The 18,040-nt window shown below is 39.9% G+C and overlaps 1 protein-coding gene across 2 annotated transcripts in view; it reads right to left on the bottom strand.

The window, feature by feature from the left end:
* Nucleotides 1–229: 229 nt before the first annotated feature.
* Nucleotides 230–18,040, bottom strand: part of PER2 (period circadian regulator 2) — a 38,555-nt gene continuing 20,744 nt past the window's right edge. Inside the window, exons 10-22 of one of the 2 annotated variants that reach the window (XM_063132244.1) lie at nucleotides 16,664–16,817; nucleotides 15,050–15,155; nucleotides 10,078–10,212; nucleotides 9,774–9,882; nucleotides 8,938–9,094; nucleotides 8,702–8,829; nucleotides 7,328–7,528; nucleotides 6,861–7,121; nucleotides 4,817–5,682; nucleotides 2,027–2,213; nucleotides 1,720–1,909; nucleotides 1,131–1,281; nucleotides 230–822 (exon numbers count right to left, since the gene is read on the bottom strand). In XM_063132244.1, the coding sequence (XP_062988314.1) occupies nucleotides 676–822; nucleotides 1,131–1,281; nucleotides 1,720–1,909; nucleotides 2,027–2,213; nucleotides 4,817–5,682; nucleotides 6,861–7,121; nucleotides 7,328–7,528; nucleotides 8,702–8,829; nucleotides 8,938–9,094; nucleotides 9,774–9,882; nucleotides 10,078–10,212; nucleotides 15,050–15,155; nucleotides 16,664–16,817 (2,792 nt within the window). In that variant the 3' untranslated portion in view covers nucleotides 230–675. The remainder of the gene's footprint in view (nucleotides 823–1,130; nucleotides 1,282–1,719; nucleotides 1,910–2,026; nucleotides 2,214–4,816; nucleotides 5,683–6,860; nucleotides 7,122–7,327; nucleotides 7,529–8,701; nucleotides 8,830–8,937; nucleotides 9,095–9,773; nucleotides 9,883–10,077; nucleotides 10,213–15,049; nucleotides 15,156–16,663; nucleotides 16,818–18,040) is intronic. The other variant, XM_063132246.1, reaches the window with a different exon arrangement.

The raw sequence follows: 18,040 nt of genomic DNA, 5'->3' as shown, positions 1-18,040 counted from the left end.
AAATATCAACATTAAATTTACTGAACGAATCACTAATATAAATGTTAAAGGTAACTTACTAGAAGTTAGAATCATAAATAATTGAAAAATAGAATTATGATTATCTTCTGATGTTTTGACACTGATGGGGAAAATGCTGTCAGATTTTTTTTATGCATGTAACTATTTTTAAAAAGTTGAACAGCTGTTTGGATGCAAGTGAAAAGATTTCACTTGTTTTTAATACTAGTAAATCAGAATTTAGATGTAGTTGGATGAAGTTAGGTTTGTTTAGTAAGTGAAACAGTCAAATATTGAGGCTTTACTTCCACTAATCTGGAATTCATCCTAGGATGACCCAGTATTTTGTAACATTACTCACTATCCAATCAGGCTTTGATTATATTCTCTGTAATTTTAAAGAATGATTATAGGTTTTTCAGAATTTGAAAGATTTTTTTTCAAAATATGAAACAAAAATATACATCTCCTAAATATACAACGGTTGCTAGAGAGGGAAAGGAATGCTCCCATTCAAAGAGATTTATCACAAATGACCTTTTTCTAGAACAAAAAATCCATTTGTTTTATATAAAATGGAATTCATTTCACAAGAAACAAGCTTAAAAACCTTTAAGATCTAATGATGCACTGCAATAGTTAAAGGCAGATGTTCCTGAAATGGATATTCATGGATTAGACATTTTCATTGTTGACTTGGTCCCAGGTAGCCAAACTATTCTCCCCGCTGGCTTCACTCATTTCATTAAGCTCCATTTCATGGATTTCTTCATCTTGTGCATAAGAGCTGTTATTAACATTTTCTTCACAATAAACACACTCCTTAAAAACAAAAACAAGTAAAAGTAATTTATAGGTCTTATTTTGATATGTTGCCAGAAATACTCATCTGCTTGAATTTGACATTTGTCTATGCATGAATGGGATATAGAATAATTTACATACTAAGGCTGCAATCCTACACATACTTACCTGGGAGTAAGCCCAAATGAATATAATGAGACTTGATTCTATTGCATAAGGGTGTGGTGTTTCAAAATGCCCTAACTATAATGCGACATAATTTCGTAACATTTTAGCCTCAAATAAAAGTTCATTTTCATACTTAAAGAAAAAATAATAGAACATACTGAATTAGCAACAGCCTCGGGAAGTCCACCCTTCTGAATCCATGGGTGCACTTCAAGTAGCTCTCTTTTTTGCACCTCAGTAAACTTAGGCTGGAACATCTGCATCTGTTTCAGTTTCAATTTGTCCTCTTTTAAAACAGCTTCTGAGTTTCTAAAGTAAAACATAACATACAATTCCATTTTCAGTTCTTCAAATAACCAAACATGTAGGCAAAATATTACACACAGATTTAATTTTTGGACTATAATTATTATGACTAATATATTTTCAAATATGTTTTGTTCTGTTATTTAACAACCAAACTAAATCAGTGTGGATTTCTATTGATTCTTATTTTAACAAGAACCAAATTCTGTGTTCTGCAGATGGAAGGCCAGCAAAACAAAGGACTGGGCTCAGAGCTTCTAGTGCCAGTGCAAGGGGATGGCTTCCCTTGTGACAGTGTTAGAACGAGATCCTTGCCCAGTTCATATATCTCAATAAGCCACCCTGGGTTATCGTGCCATCTGAATCTAGTCAGTATCTATCTTGAAATGGCAATTCAGTGAGCAGTTTAGACTTTAAGCAGGCTAAAAAAAATAGAATTACCGGGCGGGTATCTGGTAAGTCATCATAACAGTATCATCTGTATTTGCCATCAGTAGCCAGATGGGATCCTGGAGGACATATTTAATGAACTGCTCACTACCTTCCATTTCTGAGCCCTTTGTTTTATGATTGTTTTCTGATGAGTCTATGCTCCCAAAATATTTGCTGGTACGACTTGTCTCGCTGCTTCCTTCAGAGGAAAACGAAAACAACAACAACAACAACAACACATTTTTAATATTGTAGACCAGATTTTTCCATTTAAATACTCCTACAGCTTATCAACTCCACAGATGTCTATTTTTACCTGTTCCACTGCCTGACATGCCACATCCATTTGAACCGGATCCTAAAGACTCAGCAGCTGCTGAAGCACCACTTCCTGACAAAGCAGACCCAGTGCCTGAACTTGCATCTTCCTGAAGTAAAATATCAAGTATATCACTAGATACGGAGAAGGCATCACTATTTTGAGCTTCCATTGGAGATTCAACCTTAACAAAACAGAAAAAGAAACAACTGTCTGTCTAAAAGGTGAAGGAAGATCCTTTCTTTTACCAAAGTGTTTGGTGGGAGAGGTTTCCTCACAAAATTTAGGTGCAGTAATTTCTTCAGCGGGGAAAGAAAAGCACTGTAAAAGATCAAGGTTTATTTTTGTGGGGGTGGGTGGGTAACAACTATTTGGGCTGACATGAATCGTTATGGAGAGAAAGTCATATTCTAAACATAACTCCAAGTAGTTTAGGATTCAACTGTACTGTATTTATTGAAAACAGAATGCCTAGATGGGTAGTAGGCTCTCCCTTACTGGAGGTATTAAAGCATCTGTTGTGTATTCCCTGGGGCAAGTTTTCCTGTACTGAGCAGGTTAGGGTAGATGGCTTTCAAAGCCCCTCCCAATCGTATGATAATTCACTGCAATAATGGGTAGACATACATATAAGTGAATAGTAAGCTTTATTGTGTGTTTACACTGGAATTCTTTCAGCAATGTTTTGAGCAGAAGGTTCTCCTGGGGCAATTTATTATTAAAATCAGATTTACTGCCAGGTGCTCCAGAATTAATTTCATAGGAACAAACAATGCACAGGTGGATTGGCTCTCAAGCTACATTTTTTTACTTAGATATAGATACCAGAGAACAAAATGGCACATCATTCGTAAAGGGCACATGCATTTAGATTGCAGCTGTTTTCTCATTTGAAAGGCATGGAAACAGCAACTAGAAAAGAATTAGGCTCTCTCAACTGTGGTAATTTATACACATGTGCACCTTTCAGAACAAATGTCATTCACAAGCTGAATGCAGCCAACATGAATATATGGTGGCCTGTCAAGAGCTCGATCAACCACCTGTGATTAAAAGAAAACACACACCACAACATGGGATGTCAAGCATCTGGTAAGTCACAACACATGGCTGTGACCTGGGTTTATCTTGGTGGGCAAACCTCAGCAAACAGGACATATTCTATAACAAAGGAAGATGGGTGGGCGCATATAGAGAGAGAGAGAGAGAGAGAGAAGAATTATGGGGAATTCTCACTTTGTGGAGACATTTCCCTATAAATGTTTGAGTAAATACATCTTAAAAGTGCAATTCTATACGTCTACCCAGAAGTAAGTCCCCTTGTGGTCAATGGGGCTTATTCCCAGATAAGTGTGCATATGATTTCAGTCTAAATTGCTGAAATTGAGGGCTTGCAGTGGCAAACACACTTCACTTTTGTAGTTGGCAACCACTTTGCTTAAAAGCTCACTATTTAATTACTTAATTTTATTTGTACCCCGCCTTTTTACCAAAAGTGGCATCTAAAGCAGCTATAACTTGTATTTGTATGTTTTAAAAAGCTAAATAACCATAATTTGTCCTTAATGAGCCTGTTCAGATGACACGCTAAGCCATGGTTAGGCCACTAACCCTTTTGCAGCAAATGGTTAGTGAGTGTGTTTAAACCATGGTTATGTAGCCACCATGGTTAGGAATGGTTCACACAACATCCTAAGTCATAGTTCACACACTAAGCCATAATATTTAGCTCACAATGCTTAACCACCTTGGATTAGTGTGCCATCTGAACAGTGTCATTGGCATTAACAAGGAATTTTAACTAATGTCAACTACACTAGCATCATTTATGTAGCCCAACACCACCCCTTAAGCAGATATATGGGAGCATCTAGAACAAGGGTGAGAAATCTTTCTTTTTTCTTTTTTACCTGAGGGCTGGATTCCAATTTGGAGAAGCCCTTGAGGGCCACATTCCAATGGTGGGTGGGGGCATAGGCAAAAGTGGGCTTAGGTAAAAAAAAAAAATCCAACAACCCCCCCTACTCAATTCTATGGTTAGCAATTTAAAGTAGGAACTATGTCTACTCAGAAGCAACCATGAACAGCATGTCTACTCAGAAGTAAGCTGGACTGACTCACTCAATGACATTTTCAAATAGCACCCCAAATATCAAGCCTATGAATCCCTACTCACAAGTAAGTAGGACAAGGCTCAGAAGGAAGCAGGACTGAATCATTCAGCAACTTCCTTTCCTTTCCTAGTTCCAGCCCCTCTGACCTACAAGGAAAAACTCTCATCTCCAATCAACTTCTGATCAGAGATAAGAGCATTCCCTCCACAGCAGAGGGGATAGGGCCACGGGATGAAGCTGCTGGGTTAGATGGGGAATCTGATAATGCCCAAGGGGCAGAAGTTAACTGATCTAGAAGTTCAATCCGAATCTGCAATTGTTCATTTTCATCTCTGATGGAAAGCTAAAATTGTCAAGTATTCTATGCTATTCAATTTCCTGACTTGAGAAACTTAAAAATAGTTACCAGCAGTAATTATGCTACAATCTAAGAATAATCACTAACAGGATATCCAAAATGGAAGGCCATCCAATTCTTAACCACCTGCACTGAAACCATATTTCTTAGACTTCAGTCACCCTTAACAGATATGAACCCTCCCAGGTAACAGTTCAATAATAAGGTCTATTAGGGGGGAAATTAAGTAGTACAATTTTTAAATAGTACATGCAATATAATTAAATAAGTGTTTCTTCAATGCAGATATTTTCCAGGGAGTTAGAGAATGCTTACAGGGGAGGAAGCTTTTCTGTTACAGTCATCTGAATTCATGGGTTTGCTAGTGGTCCCTCCATCAGTTAAAGTTCCATGGCTCCCCAGCATACCAGCGGCTCCACTTTCAGTGACTTTTGACATTTCTTCTAATTGTAGAAGGTTCAACTGTAAGGGAGAACTGCACCGTGACTGGAACAGCGGGGCTGAGGCCTGGTCTTGTAGACTAGGAAGAGACTGAGGTGTGCAGGAACGGGATGGTTCGTTTCGGGATTCTATAACAGGGGTCTTTTCACTATCTGCTGATGGATTATAACGGAACGGCTGTGTCTGAAATACAGTCTGTGGAGAAAATGCGTTTGAGGCACTGAATGGAGGCTGAGCTGTAAACGGTACTTGTGAAGAGAAAGAAGGCTGAGAAGAAAAGCTAGGTGGGTCAGGATAAAGTGTCTGAGGGATACCATTGTTCACCTGAGGATACACATAGTTGGGGAGTACAAGTGCTACCACTGGAGTCACTAGTGGTGCAGGGAACTGCGATAACGGCAAAGGACAATGATTTCCCAAGTCCTGTGATTCATTCAAGCCAGAAAGAGAAGGTTCAGGACCTGGGTGAACGGTCCCAGTAGGTGGAAAAACTGGAACTGTATATGCAGGCATAACTGCAGGAAAAGGCATGGCTGAATAACTTGCTTGGGAAGTATCTGAGGGAGACCAGGCTGTACTATTTAGGCCAAGCAAAGGAACCCTGTGTGGAGGTTTGGTACCAGAAGTCGTACTGTCTGAAGATTCCTGTGGCTTATGTCGTTTTGACTTAGACTTCCTGTTCTTCCCACTTTTCTTCCAAGGTTGATCTATTCCAGAGCCATGTTGTAGTCCATGCATACCTAGTGCAAGCAAGCAAGACAGGGATATAACTTTAACCTATATTTATTTTTGCTGTGTGGTTTTATTCTGGTTGTGCTTTTTATATTGTATTTTGTATGTGTGTTTTAAATTTGTTGGTTGTTTTTATGCTCTTCATGGTTTTAATTTTTGTGAACTGCCCAGAGAGCTTCGGCTATTGGGCGGTATAAAAATGTAATAAATAAATAAATAATAATCAACATCTCTTATTTTCTGTGTTCCATTTTTTAAAATAGGAAGTATTAGGACTCTATTCTTCCTAGAAAACTTTCAGGCTTTACACCTAAAAGATCCTTCTTATAAATTTCACATGTGAAATAAGTGAAATAATTTCACTTATTTGCAGAAGGGGAAACAGTGTGCTCATGATTGGAAGCATTCTTGTTTGTTACTTCTTCTGTTTCCAAGGCTGAGCTAGTATTTAAAAGGGGTTCCAGCTCTAACCTCTGATGAAACCTGGCTCAAATCAAGTGCCTCTCCCTGCAACACACTTGTAGACTTGCTTTATATGATCACTGGAGCCCACAGTGACTTATTAGCCATGGTGGGTTGTGGAGCCTGCAGGAGCCAAATTGCCAATTCAAGATCCCACTGCATCTTCTTCTTACAGCGAGGGTGGGTTGTGGCAGAACCCATGGACTGTTTTATGGTTGTGGGTGGCTTATCGACACCCCAACAATCCACTCTCTGTGGGTTCACATGTAACAAAAAGTTATGGTATGTCCCCACCATGCCCTGACTATTCAAAATGGTGACTGCCACTACAATGAGAAACCCCACGGGGAAATTTACCAACGATGGCTTCTCATTATGTGTGGCTTGGGCCTATATTTCTCTCACTGCCCGAAGCTATTCTAAATCTCTGCACAAGAGCAATAAATAATTTTCATTCCTTTATATAGGAAATGGCAAATGGCCCTGCTAGACTTGGAGAAGAAAGGGAAATCTATGCATCCTGAAGATGCAAATATAATCCCTCATTCATCTGGTTAACAGCTCTGGGGTAGGAACTTGAGCTTCTGGTGGAGCATACAATATAATCACAAGCCAGCTACAAACTAGGTTTGATAGTCAAACTAAGTAATCACATTAAAATGGACTACTTTCATTTAGAGACTGTATAATGGTAAGTGTTGTAAGGCCATAAAACGAGCCATACCACGTTCACCAGGATGTCCTTTGGGTCTTTCTTGAAAGTAGTAATTGCAATGATATTGAAAAGTATGGAACTTTTTAATTTCTTTACATTTGTTCAGAAAGCTCTGCTCTTCTTTTTGTGTATGCACTGCAAGGACTTCCTTTGTAAGTCCCAATTTCTTAAATGCCTCTTTTTCTTGGTTCTTTTGTGCAGTGCTGGATTGTGGAGTAATAGGTTGATTCTCTACGGGTTCTGTTCCACTAGGACCATCTTCTATTATTTCTAAAATAAAATTGAATATATATATATTAACATTTTCATCTGATCAAAGCTGTTTTCTTCCAACAGCACAACATTAGTATTATCTCTGTCCAAGTTTCTTGCACTTCTATAGGAAAGGCAGAACATAGTGATTCTGACAGGCAAGTCTATAAAAAGCCTTATAGAAACTGTATAATATTTCCTCCCATAATAAAGTGGTACTGTACCTAATTCAGGTTGAATTTTTTTGTCTCCAACATGAACTATGGTGCTGCTGTAGCTGCATTGACTGGTAAAAGATACAACACTTTCTGGCTTTCCAGGCAAAGTCAAAGAAGTTAAGTGACCACCAACAACAGAAGCATTTGATTTGTCAGGTGTCTCCAACACTGCAGGGCCTATATGAGTTTTTGATAGCCCACTTTCTTCTCAAATAGCAATACAACAGAAACAAAACACAACAGAAACAAAACACCACATACAGAGAAAAGAACAAGAATAAATGCAAGTTTCTCAAACAAATAAAACATGACATTGGGTGAAAAGCGTTGCCCAAGTCTGAGTGAAGACTAAACTGTTTTGAGAGGCCAAAAATAATTACTTCCCCCACCCACTGACATGACAGGAGACCCTGACATGTTTTACACAGTACATTTTTCCAGCCTCCTAGAAATGATCTTCAAAACTATATGCTTCCTTTTCCACTTCACCAGTATGTCAAATCTTTCTCCATTCAAACAGTTTCTATTATTGTCATCAAGAAATGAACTTCAACTTTGCCATTTCTTTTGGCTTGTAGAGATTTGGGGCTGAGGAAGGGGGAAAGACACAAGCAGAGTTGTTACCCATTTTACAAGTGCCACAGGCAATAATTTCCTAGTATAATGGGGAGTGACAATTTCCCTGCTGTTATTTTTTTTAAGATAATCTTGCTGGACGAGCACAAGAAAGCATTCTTCCATGTAAATTCCTTTCCCTACAATACTTGTGTGGTGTTTTTTTTTAAAAAAAACAACAACATGAACTATAATCTTAACCTGTTCACTGCTGGATGTACTACATTAACAAATGTAGTGAAATAAATAAATAAAGTAATAAAGTAATATCTTTCAATCAAAGTATTGCTTTTCCAAATCTGTTCCTAATGCAAGAGAAACATAGCAGCAAAAGCAGCCACCACCCCAACCTATCTCCTCCTCCTGTCTACCCTGGTAGTAGCCAGTAATTCAGAATACATACAGTGATTTTATTGCATTGAGTGTTTCTTTGCTCTTTTTTATTGGCTACTGATTGTGAGTGTTGGGTAACTCACAACGCGATGGTGTCATAATTTGTATTACTTCACATTACAAGGGCTGAAAAGAGTAAGAGATGACAGTGCTGCTACTTAATTTGGCAGCAATACATGTACAGTAACATCGGGTTCTGGCTTAAGAAAGGCAATTTTGCAAGGCAATTCTTGGTTGAATCACACCAACACTGAGTCTGCAATTCTAAGCATACTGGGGACTTAGCTCCACTGGACACAATGAGACTTGCTTCCAAGTAAACATATATAGTATTTCACTGTGAATTATTTAAGCAGTAAAGCCGCAGAATACCTGTGGATGTTTTAATGGTACTATCATTCATTTTCTCTCTGCGTATATCAGGATTCAATGAAACAGTACTTGATGAAGGTTGAGACTTTTTCTTCACTTCATCAGCTGCACTGCAACTTTCCAAATACCTACAAGTAAAAGCAGTAACAAAAATGACCTTGATAAAAAATCAGCAGTTTTAAAGGGGTAGTCAGCTACACATAACCAGTGTATTATTGAAGTGCACTGTTGCCTACCTGATAACACTATCTAAACAGCTGATCTGCTGATATGAATACCCAGGCTGTTCCCCCCAAGACAGTTCTTCTGCAGCCAGGCTCCTTTGACAAGCAATTCCAATAGCACCATTTTCTGCTGACTGAGTTGCATAACCATGACAGTCACTAGTTTTCTCTATGTAATAATACAAAACAGAAACACGTCATAATATTCTTTATACATTGGTCCTTCATAGTACCCATCCCAAAATCCAGGGTGGGAAACCTTTAAAAAACAAAACAAAACAACAGCTACTGAGGGCCACATTCCTTTGGGGAAACCCTCCAGGGCTGCATGTCAGAGGTGGATGCCCCCCACCCCCAGGGTTAAACTAATGAGGGTGGGCGACCATCCTATACTCTCATTCATACACACATGTATTCTCATACATAACACATACCCATTTGTATGAAACATACAAACCCATACCAATTCAAAGATTTTCCTACTCATATACACAAACATCCTTCCTCCAAAATGTCCCTCCACATCACAATCAGACTTAAAAAGCCTAATTTCTACATGGAGAGGGGGAGGGAAGGCCATAGCCAGCCTATGGCCCAAAGTTCCCTGTCTCTGCAGTAATCAAACAATCTAGAGCCAACAAGCTAGAACTAAACCCAAACTCAGATGGAAGCTTTAGGTTTGATCATGTGAGAATTCCCAACTTGTGGCAAACTGTGCAAAATGACTACCACAAGCAGGGCTGGATTGTCTGCATTTGACCACAGATGGTATAAAATATTCCTGGTAAAAGGAATAGAGAGCTAATCTGAAGTTTGTTGTTGAATTAAAATTAACTTCACTGACATACCTCCATAAGATTTTTTCTGATTTTCAAGCTTTGATCTGGAATCAATGAAGACAAGCTCTCCCTTATTTTTGGCCAAATGTCCATCTTTACAAATAGCTTGAGAAGAATGCTAAAGTGAAGATAAAAACAATCAGCCAATGAAAAACCTTTCACATTAAGCCATACACGGTAATTGTTTACCAGAGAGAATGGGTGAAAGACCATGCTTCTCTGGCTCACTTCTTTAATATTTCCATTAGGGAAATCCCCAGGGCCATTTTCTCATTAGACTGAAACTATTAATATAATACAGAGAAAATCTTACAGGCTTCAGTATCCTCAGGGTATCTTCATTATTATTCCCATTGCTGTCGCTGGATGAAGCCACGCTCATTAGGTGTTCAAGTGATCCATTGCTCCCCAAGCTTCCATAGCCGCTAGAGCCACTGTTATAGACAGGCTAAAGATAAATGCAAATATTTATTAATGACTGAGAGCAAAGAAAATTGCTAGCCAGAATCTATATAACTTTAAGATTTTGTATCCTGTAATTACTATGAATCAACCAAGAAATAAATCAAGCAGTTATTTTGACTATTCAAGAAATAATTTTAGGATTGCAATTAGAAACCTGTCTTAAGAAGGACTTCTGCATAGGCACAACCCCTTGTATGAATAATGCTCAATGTAGTCAGTAAGTACTTAACATTTTGCAGGAATATAACTTCAAAATGAACAGCATTCTAATTAGAATAGATGTCAGTTTACAACCGAATGGTACTAAGCTAACCAACAGTGCAGCTGGCATAGTCTACGTGGGAATGGAAGTACCATCAGCAGCTTCCAGGATAGGGCAAAGATCAAGGGCAAAGATCATAGCCATAAGACCAGTTTGTTCCAGTCTAAAGTGATGTAATCCTATTGATTTAAAGCAGAATACTTGAGTTCTCCATAAAATTATAGTCACCAGAACTGCTGAAGTGAATAGTACTCGTGCATGCACAGCAACTGAAGAAGTGGCTAAGTTAATAAGAGTAATGAGAGCTAACAAGTTAAACATAACCAGGGCCCTGGTTATGGTACAGACTGCTTTGGCCTTCTTGGTGGATGATTTACGCTGGAAACTGGATAGCTAGAATGGGTCCTTGTTGGTTCTGTTGGATCTCTTTATAGTTCTCAATACCAACAACCATGGTATCCAGTCAGGACTATCTGACTGGAATGGGACTTGGCAAGCACCGTTTAATGGTGGTTCTGGTCCTTCTTGAAGGGATGGTTTTAGAAATGGTTCTGTGCACTGAACCTCAAGGTTTCCTCCTGTCCCCCTTGCTATTTAACATATACTGTACATAAAACTGGTGGAGTCTGGAGTTTTATGGTTCAGTGCCACCAACTCTATCTCTCCTTTCCATCTAAATCTAAGGAACCTATTTAAATTCTAAAACAGTGTCTTATGTTGGTAATGGAATAAATGAGGATGAACAAATTCATTCCATTAAATCTTAATCCAGACAAGTCTGAGATGCTCCTGGTCAACTGAAATGTAGATTAGGCAAAAGAGATTCAACCTGTCTTGGATGGTGTTATACTCCTCTTGAAAACTCATGTTCATAGTTTGGATGTGTTCTTGGATTAAGCACGGAACCTGGGTGCCCAGGTTTCAGTGATGGCTAGGAGTGCTTTTGCACAGCTAAGGACCACAATACCTGACGGAACGCCTCTCCTGACGTGAATATACCCGGTCACTACGTTCAACATCTAAGGTCCTCCTCCGGGTGCCTACTCCGAGAGAGGCTTGGAGTGTGGCAACGAGGGATAGGGCCTTTTCAGTGGTGGCCCCCAGACTGTGGAATGATCTCCCTGATGAGGCTCGCCTGGCACCAACGCTGCTATCTTTCCGGCGCCAGGTTAAGACTTTCCTCTTTGCCCAGGCATATGGCGGCACATCCCAGCAGATCTCATGATAGCAGATCCAATTACCCACATGTTTAGTTTTTAATCGGTTTTTAATGCTTTATGTGTGTATGTTCTGTGTTTTAGAGTTTTAAATTTTGTATACTTGTTTTTACCTCAATTTTAGAATTTCTGTAAACCGCCCAGAGAGCCCTGGCTATGGGAGTGGTATATAAGTGTAATAAATAAATAAATAAATAAATAAATAAATAGTGTTCCAACTGAGCCTATTCATCAAAATGTCAGTTCTGACCACAGTGACATATTCCTTAATTACATGTTGTTTGGACTATTGTTTGGACCTCAGGGCTCTGTTTTGTCCCCCATGTTATTTAACATATACATGAAACCGTTGGGAGAGATTATCTGGAGTTGTGGGGTGCGGTGCCACCATCATTATTATTATTATTATTATTATTATTATTATTATTATTATTATTATTAATTTATATAGCACCATCCATGTACATGGTGCTGTAGAGCGTAAAACAGTAAATAGCAAGACCCTGCCGCATAGGCTTACATTCTACTAAAATCATAGTAAAGCAATAAGGAGGGGAAGGGAATGCAAACAGGCACTGGGTAGGGTAAACAGGCACAGGGTAGGGTAAAACTAACAGTATAAAGTCCGCACAACATCAAGTTTTAAAAGCTTTAGGAAAAATAAAAGTTTTTAGCTGAGCTTTAAAAGTTGCGATTGAGCTTGTAGATCTCAAATGTTCTGGAAGAGCGTTCCAGGCGTAAGGGGCAGCAGAAGAGAAGGGACGAAGCCGAGCAAGGGAAGTAGAGACCCTTGGGCAGGCGAGAAACATGGCATCAGAGGAGCGAAGAGCACGAGCGGGGCAATAGTGTGAGATGAGAGAGGAGAGATAGGAAGGAGCTAGACCGTGAAAAGCTTTGTAGGTCAACAGGAGAAGTTTGGATTGGAAGTGGATTGGAAGCCAATGAAGAGATTTCAGAAGTGGAGTGACATGGTCAGAGTGGCGAGCCAAGAAGATGATCTTAGCGGCAGAGTGGTGGACAGAGACCAACGGACTGATGTGAGAAGAAGGAAGGCCAGAGAGAAGAAGGTTGCAGTAGACCAACCGAGAAATAACCACTGCATGAACAAGCGTCTTGGCAGAAGAGACAGACAAAAATGATCGAATCCTGGCAATATTATACAGGAAAAAACGACAGGATTTAGCTACTGCCTCAATATGAGGAATAAAGGAGAGCGAGGAGTCAAATATAAAGCCAAGACTACGAGCTTCATTGACCGGAGTAAGTGTAACATCATTGACAGTAAGAGAGAATGAAAGATGGGGAGAAGGTTTAGGAGGAAAAACAAGCAATTCAGTCTTTGCCATATTAAGTTTCAAACGACGATGAAGCAGCCAGGCTGAGATATCTGAGAGACATGCCAAGATACGATCGTGAACATCAGGAGAAAGTTCCGGAGATGAAAGATATAATTGTGTATCATCGGCATACAGATGATATTGGAGGCCATGAGACTGAATAAGCTTACCCAAGGGCAACATGTATAAAGAAAACAACAACGGGCCAAGCACCGAGCCTTGCGGAACCCCTACTGAAAGGGGAAAAGAGGAAGACGAGCTGCCATTAGCCAACACGCTGAAAGAGCGACCTGCTAGATAGGAGTACGCTGATGACACCCAACTCTACTACTCCTTTCAACCCAATTCCAAGGAAGCGGTTTCTGTGTTAAACTGGTGTTTGTTGGCAGTAATGGATTGGATGAGGGCGAACAAATTGAAGCTTAATCCAGATAAGACAGAGGTGCTCCTGGTCAGTCGAAAGGCTGATCAGGGAATAGGGATTCAGCTTGTGTTGGATGGGGTTACACTCCCCCTGAAGATGCAGGTCCGCAGCTTGGGTGTACTTCTGGATTCAGCCCTGAGCCTGGATGCTCAGGTTTCGGCGGTGGCCAGGAGTTCATTTGCACAGTTAAAGCTAGTGCGCCAGCTGCGCCCGTTCCTAGAGATGTCGGACCTGGCCACGGTGACACATGCCTTAGTTACATCCCGATTGGATTACTGTAACGCGCCCTACGTGGGGCTGCCTTTGAAGAGTGTTCGGAAACTCCAGCTGGTTCAAAGAGCTGCAGCCAGATTGTTGACCGGGTCTGGTTAAAGGGAGCATACAACTCCCCTGTTAAAACAGCTCCACTGGCTTCCAGTCTGTTTCCCGGCACAATTCAAAGTGCTGGTTATGACCTATAAAGCCCTATATGGTTCGGGTCGAGGTTATTTGAAAGAACGTATTCTCCCTTATGAGCCTGCCCGTGCTTTGAGATCTTCCGGAGAAGCCCTTCTTTCAGTCCCACCTTCTTCACAGGCACGCTTGGTGGAACATGGGAGAGGGCCTTCTCGGTGGCTGCTCCGGTGCTCTGGAACTCTCTTCCCGGGGAAGCTAGGCTGGCTCCCTCCTTGATGGGCTTTCGGAAGCAGGCTAAAACTTGTTTGTTCCAGCAGGCCTTTGGAGAATAATCTGGCCCTCCAACTATGTTAATGTCTTAGAATTTTGTTGTGTATTTTAAATGTTTATGGTTTTGTTTCCCCTCCTCCATGTATATTTTAAACTTTGTAAGGCCGCCTTGAGGCCCAGCATTGGGCAAAAGGCGGGATACAAATAAATATTATAATAATAATAATAATAATAACAATAATAATAATAATAATAATAATAATATATTTTGTTGCACTCTACTTGGGGCTGCCTTTAAAAAGTGTTTGGGAACTTCAGCATATCCATAAATGACCGGGGATGGTTATAGGAAGCATGTGACACCCATGTTGCAATAGCTTCAAAAGGTTATCAGTTCATTTGTGGGTACATAGTGCTGGTTATAACCTATAAAGCCCTATACAACTTGGGACTAGGCTATTTGAAAGTCCAAACTCCCCAATATCAGCCTGCCTGAGTTTTAAGATCCTTAGGAAAGGACCTTCTCTCTGTCTCACCATTACTGAGGGCATGTTTGGTGGGAATGAGAGATAGGGCCTTTCAGTAGCTGCTGCCCAGGGTGGCAAGGTTAGCTCCATCTTTGATGTCTGCTTGCTGGCAGGCAAAGACATTTTTATTTAGACAGGCTTTTGGCCTTTCAGATTATTTTGTTATGTATTTTAGTGTTAGCTTACTTGATCATCATTTGTGGTGGAAAGGTGGGATAAAAATTAAACAACATCTAGGCCAGAATTCTGGGAGCCACCGTGTCTATTATATTGTGAAAGCCTAAATTACAGATGTTTATGGACTTTTTATCTTGTTCCTGTCTTTCACTGGAGATCCCAGAGCTTTATTTAAACTTATTTATTTATTTTAATTTAAACAAAGCATACCTGTAATAATAACCGATGTATTTGCTCTGTAATTTCCTGAATGTTTGGATGAAGATTTTTTTCTTCTGTGGAGTGAGGTGCAAACACATCTTCATTCAAGGGACCTCTGTAAAAATCATTAATAATATTCAGAATACGAAATGAATTTATTCCACTTATATCAGCCCTTGTTTTTCTATTGCATCTACAAACTTTTAAACTGATAAAATATTCAGGCTTACTCACTCCAAACATGAATTCTTCATTCTGAAGTTACTCTTGACAAGATTGGAAAGATCTGCAGCACTTACAAGTTTCTTGTTAAGCACATTTACTATACAGCACATACTTACAAGAGCAATTTGAATTAGTATTTTTTGGTAACCTCTCCACTCAATAAATATGAGTTCAGAAATATGAATGCAAGTAGATGTCATTTACAGATGTTTGAATGTTGACTTCTCCATGAGTTCCACAAGTCTTCATAATTATCAGCCCCCAAATATACAGAAGCTAAAAACATCAGAACTATCCCATATGTTGTCAAAGATTATCCAATTGCACATGAGAAAGAACTGAGAAACCTTAAGTTGGCCTTATGATCCAAATCATGACCCCCTCCCAAACGCGATAGACTATACTGCCTGTCTATGAAAGATGGATAGTTTGTCTCAAGCTTACAGCTCGCATATATGTTACAGTTCCCATATGGATGACACTGCTACAGCATCTCCACACAGTGGCCATAATGTGGAGTACTGCTTGCCACACAGATGCTCCACAGTGGATGGAGAATCTCGTTACCGCTAACATTGAATGTAGCAGCTGTTGGTAGGGATGTTTTCCATGTGACGTGATGAGCTGTAGGGCTTAACTAGATTGTCTGCCTTATGCAAAACTGCCTGCCTTATAACCACTGCATGGAGAAGCTGCCATGGATGCTGTTTGCAATGGAATCCATGGGGAAGCTTAGGGCCAAAGCAAACTAGATACAATTTACAGAACTAGCAACTGTGTGAATAGGTTTTAAAACATAAATAGGGAATAGAGGGGTCCTGATCTGGATCCTGACCCAGGGTGCTGGTGCTGGTGGGCATACTAGCAGTAATAGTAAGAGAGGCTTAAACCATTTTCTCCCCATTGTAGTCCTAATTTTGATCTCACCCCACAACACCTTGCTATTTACTTTGGAAGAAAAGCTCCCAAACTGCCCAATCTGGAATGTCATCACAGTGGTGAGCAAATGGATGAAGTCCCACCTTGCAGACCCCTGATCTGGAATGGACCTTGCACATATACCTACTTACTTCCAAAAAGCAATTCACAAAATTGCTAGTTGTGTTTAGCCATTTAGTAAATAGGTGTTTGGAAGACCCAATTCAGATCAGAACTAATTGTGTAAATGGCATCTCATCCACATTAGCCCTAAGATGTATAGATCAGTTCTTAGAGGTGGCAGGGAAGTGAGGGAGAAGACAGAGAAATGAGCACTGCCAAATAGATTACTGCTATTCAAAAGAAAGTAATGGAAATCAGGTTTAAATATATTTCACCCCATGTCTTTATGTAAATAGGCCTCTTGCAAAGTAATAATAATGCACAGCTTTTCATTTTTATTACCACTCATGTACTTACGTTCTAACTTTGTGTCTTCCAATTATAAAGGAAATCTTTCGACTCCAAGGATTGATGAAACTGGACCAGCTAGTATCCAGAGTTACGTATTCACCATTTCTAGTGCAGAACCTAATTGGTGAGTAATCAAATGGCTGTCCACCACACTGAAGTACTGCAATGAAAACAATTGATGTAAACTTCAAATTTAAGGAAATCAATGAATAAACTGAGTTTTTGTAGCCAGAAGCAATGAGACATTATACAACTTTCTGCAGCAATCTCCAAATAAATAATTTAAAAATTGTAATTCCGAAGACTTAGAAATAAAACATTTTAAAATCAAATATTAGACTCAATTGGGTTTGAGAAGTGAAGGCAACTGAAAGCCCACAGCTAACTAATATTAGATATTAAGATGCTTCCCCAGTGGTTTGCCACAGTACTGTGCCGAATTCTATCAGATCCGATGCAACAGTTTCACAAAACATTTGTCTATTTAATATGCACTATGTGACTACTATTAAGCTTTAGTGGGCAACAGCAGGAAGTCTGGAGGCCATTTTTGCCATAGGCAGTGTTTGGGAGGCATCTGTAGCACCTATGGAGCACCCAACTGGTCAAAATCTGCTTGTTTCCAACTTAATTTTGACCCTTTAAGTGCTCTGTAGCTGTTACGGGTGCCATTTCACACCACTCTGATTTGTGGGGGGCAGCATGGGCTGTGTATTGCGCACCCTTGCTTTAGAATCTCAGAAAGCAGGGGATGGGGGATCAGGAACACAGATATTTAAGGGGATTTTTTTTGTGTGTGGGAATTTCTGGTGTTTTCATCCTCAACATGGGAGGATATGGGTCATAGAGGAAAATGATGGCCAATGTCTGAAAAAAAACAAATACTCTACAGTTACAGAAGTAATGCAGATGTAGGCCTGATTAGCAATTTAAATGGGAAACCACTGTATGTATAATATTAAAACCCACAACACCATAGGGAATACAGAGCTTTCTCTGTGGTGGCACCTTTAAATGGCCACTCAGTTGTTCTTGACTTGCAAGTTTCCTTCAGATGCCAGGAAAGAGTGATACCAGGATGGGTTGGGGGGGGGGGCAGTAGAGGCAGTTAAAAGGACATGCTGCTAGTGTACTGACCCTGGGGCAAATTCTACTTGGCCTAAGTGAGTGGCAAATACCGGCTCTTAATTATACTAATGTAATAATAAAGTTACAGGAACCTGAAGAAGTTATGCACTAGGTACAGTTGCAGGGATTTAATATACCTATTGACTGAAGGCAAGCTCAACTGGTATCAAACCAATGCAGGGTTCAAGCAGCATAAGCCTTTGTGAGTAAAAACTACCACCTTGATTTGCCCACAGAATGCTGCAGCAAGTCAGC

Source organism: Elgaria multicarinata, chromosome 8, assembly GCF_023053635.1.
Source record: "Elgaria multicarinata webbii isolate HBS135686 ecotype San Diego chromosome 8, rElgMul1.1.pri, whole genome shotgun sequence".
In the NCBI taxonomy this organism is placed as follows: Eukaryota; Metazoa; Chordata; class Lepidosauria; order Squamata; family Anguidae; genus Elgaria; species Elgaria multicarinata.
Note: the sequence above shows the minus strand (reverse complement) of the source record. Positions and strands in the feature narration are given on the sequence as shown.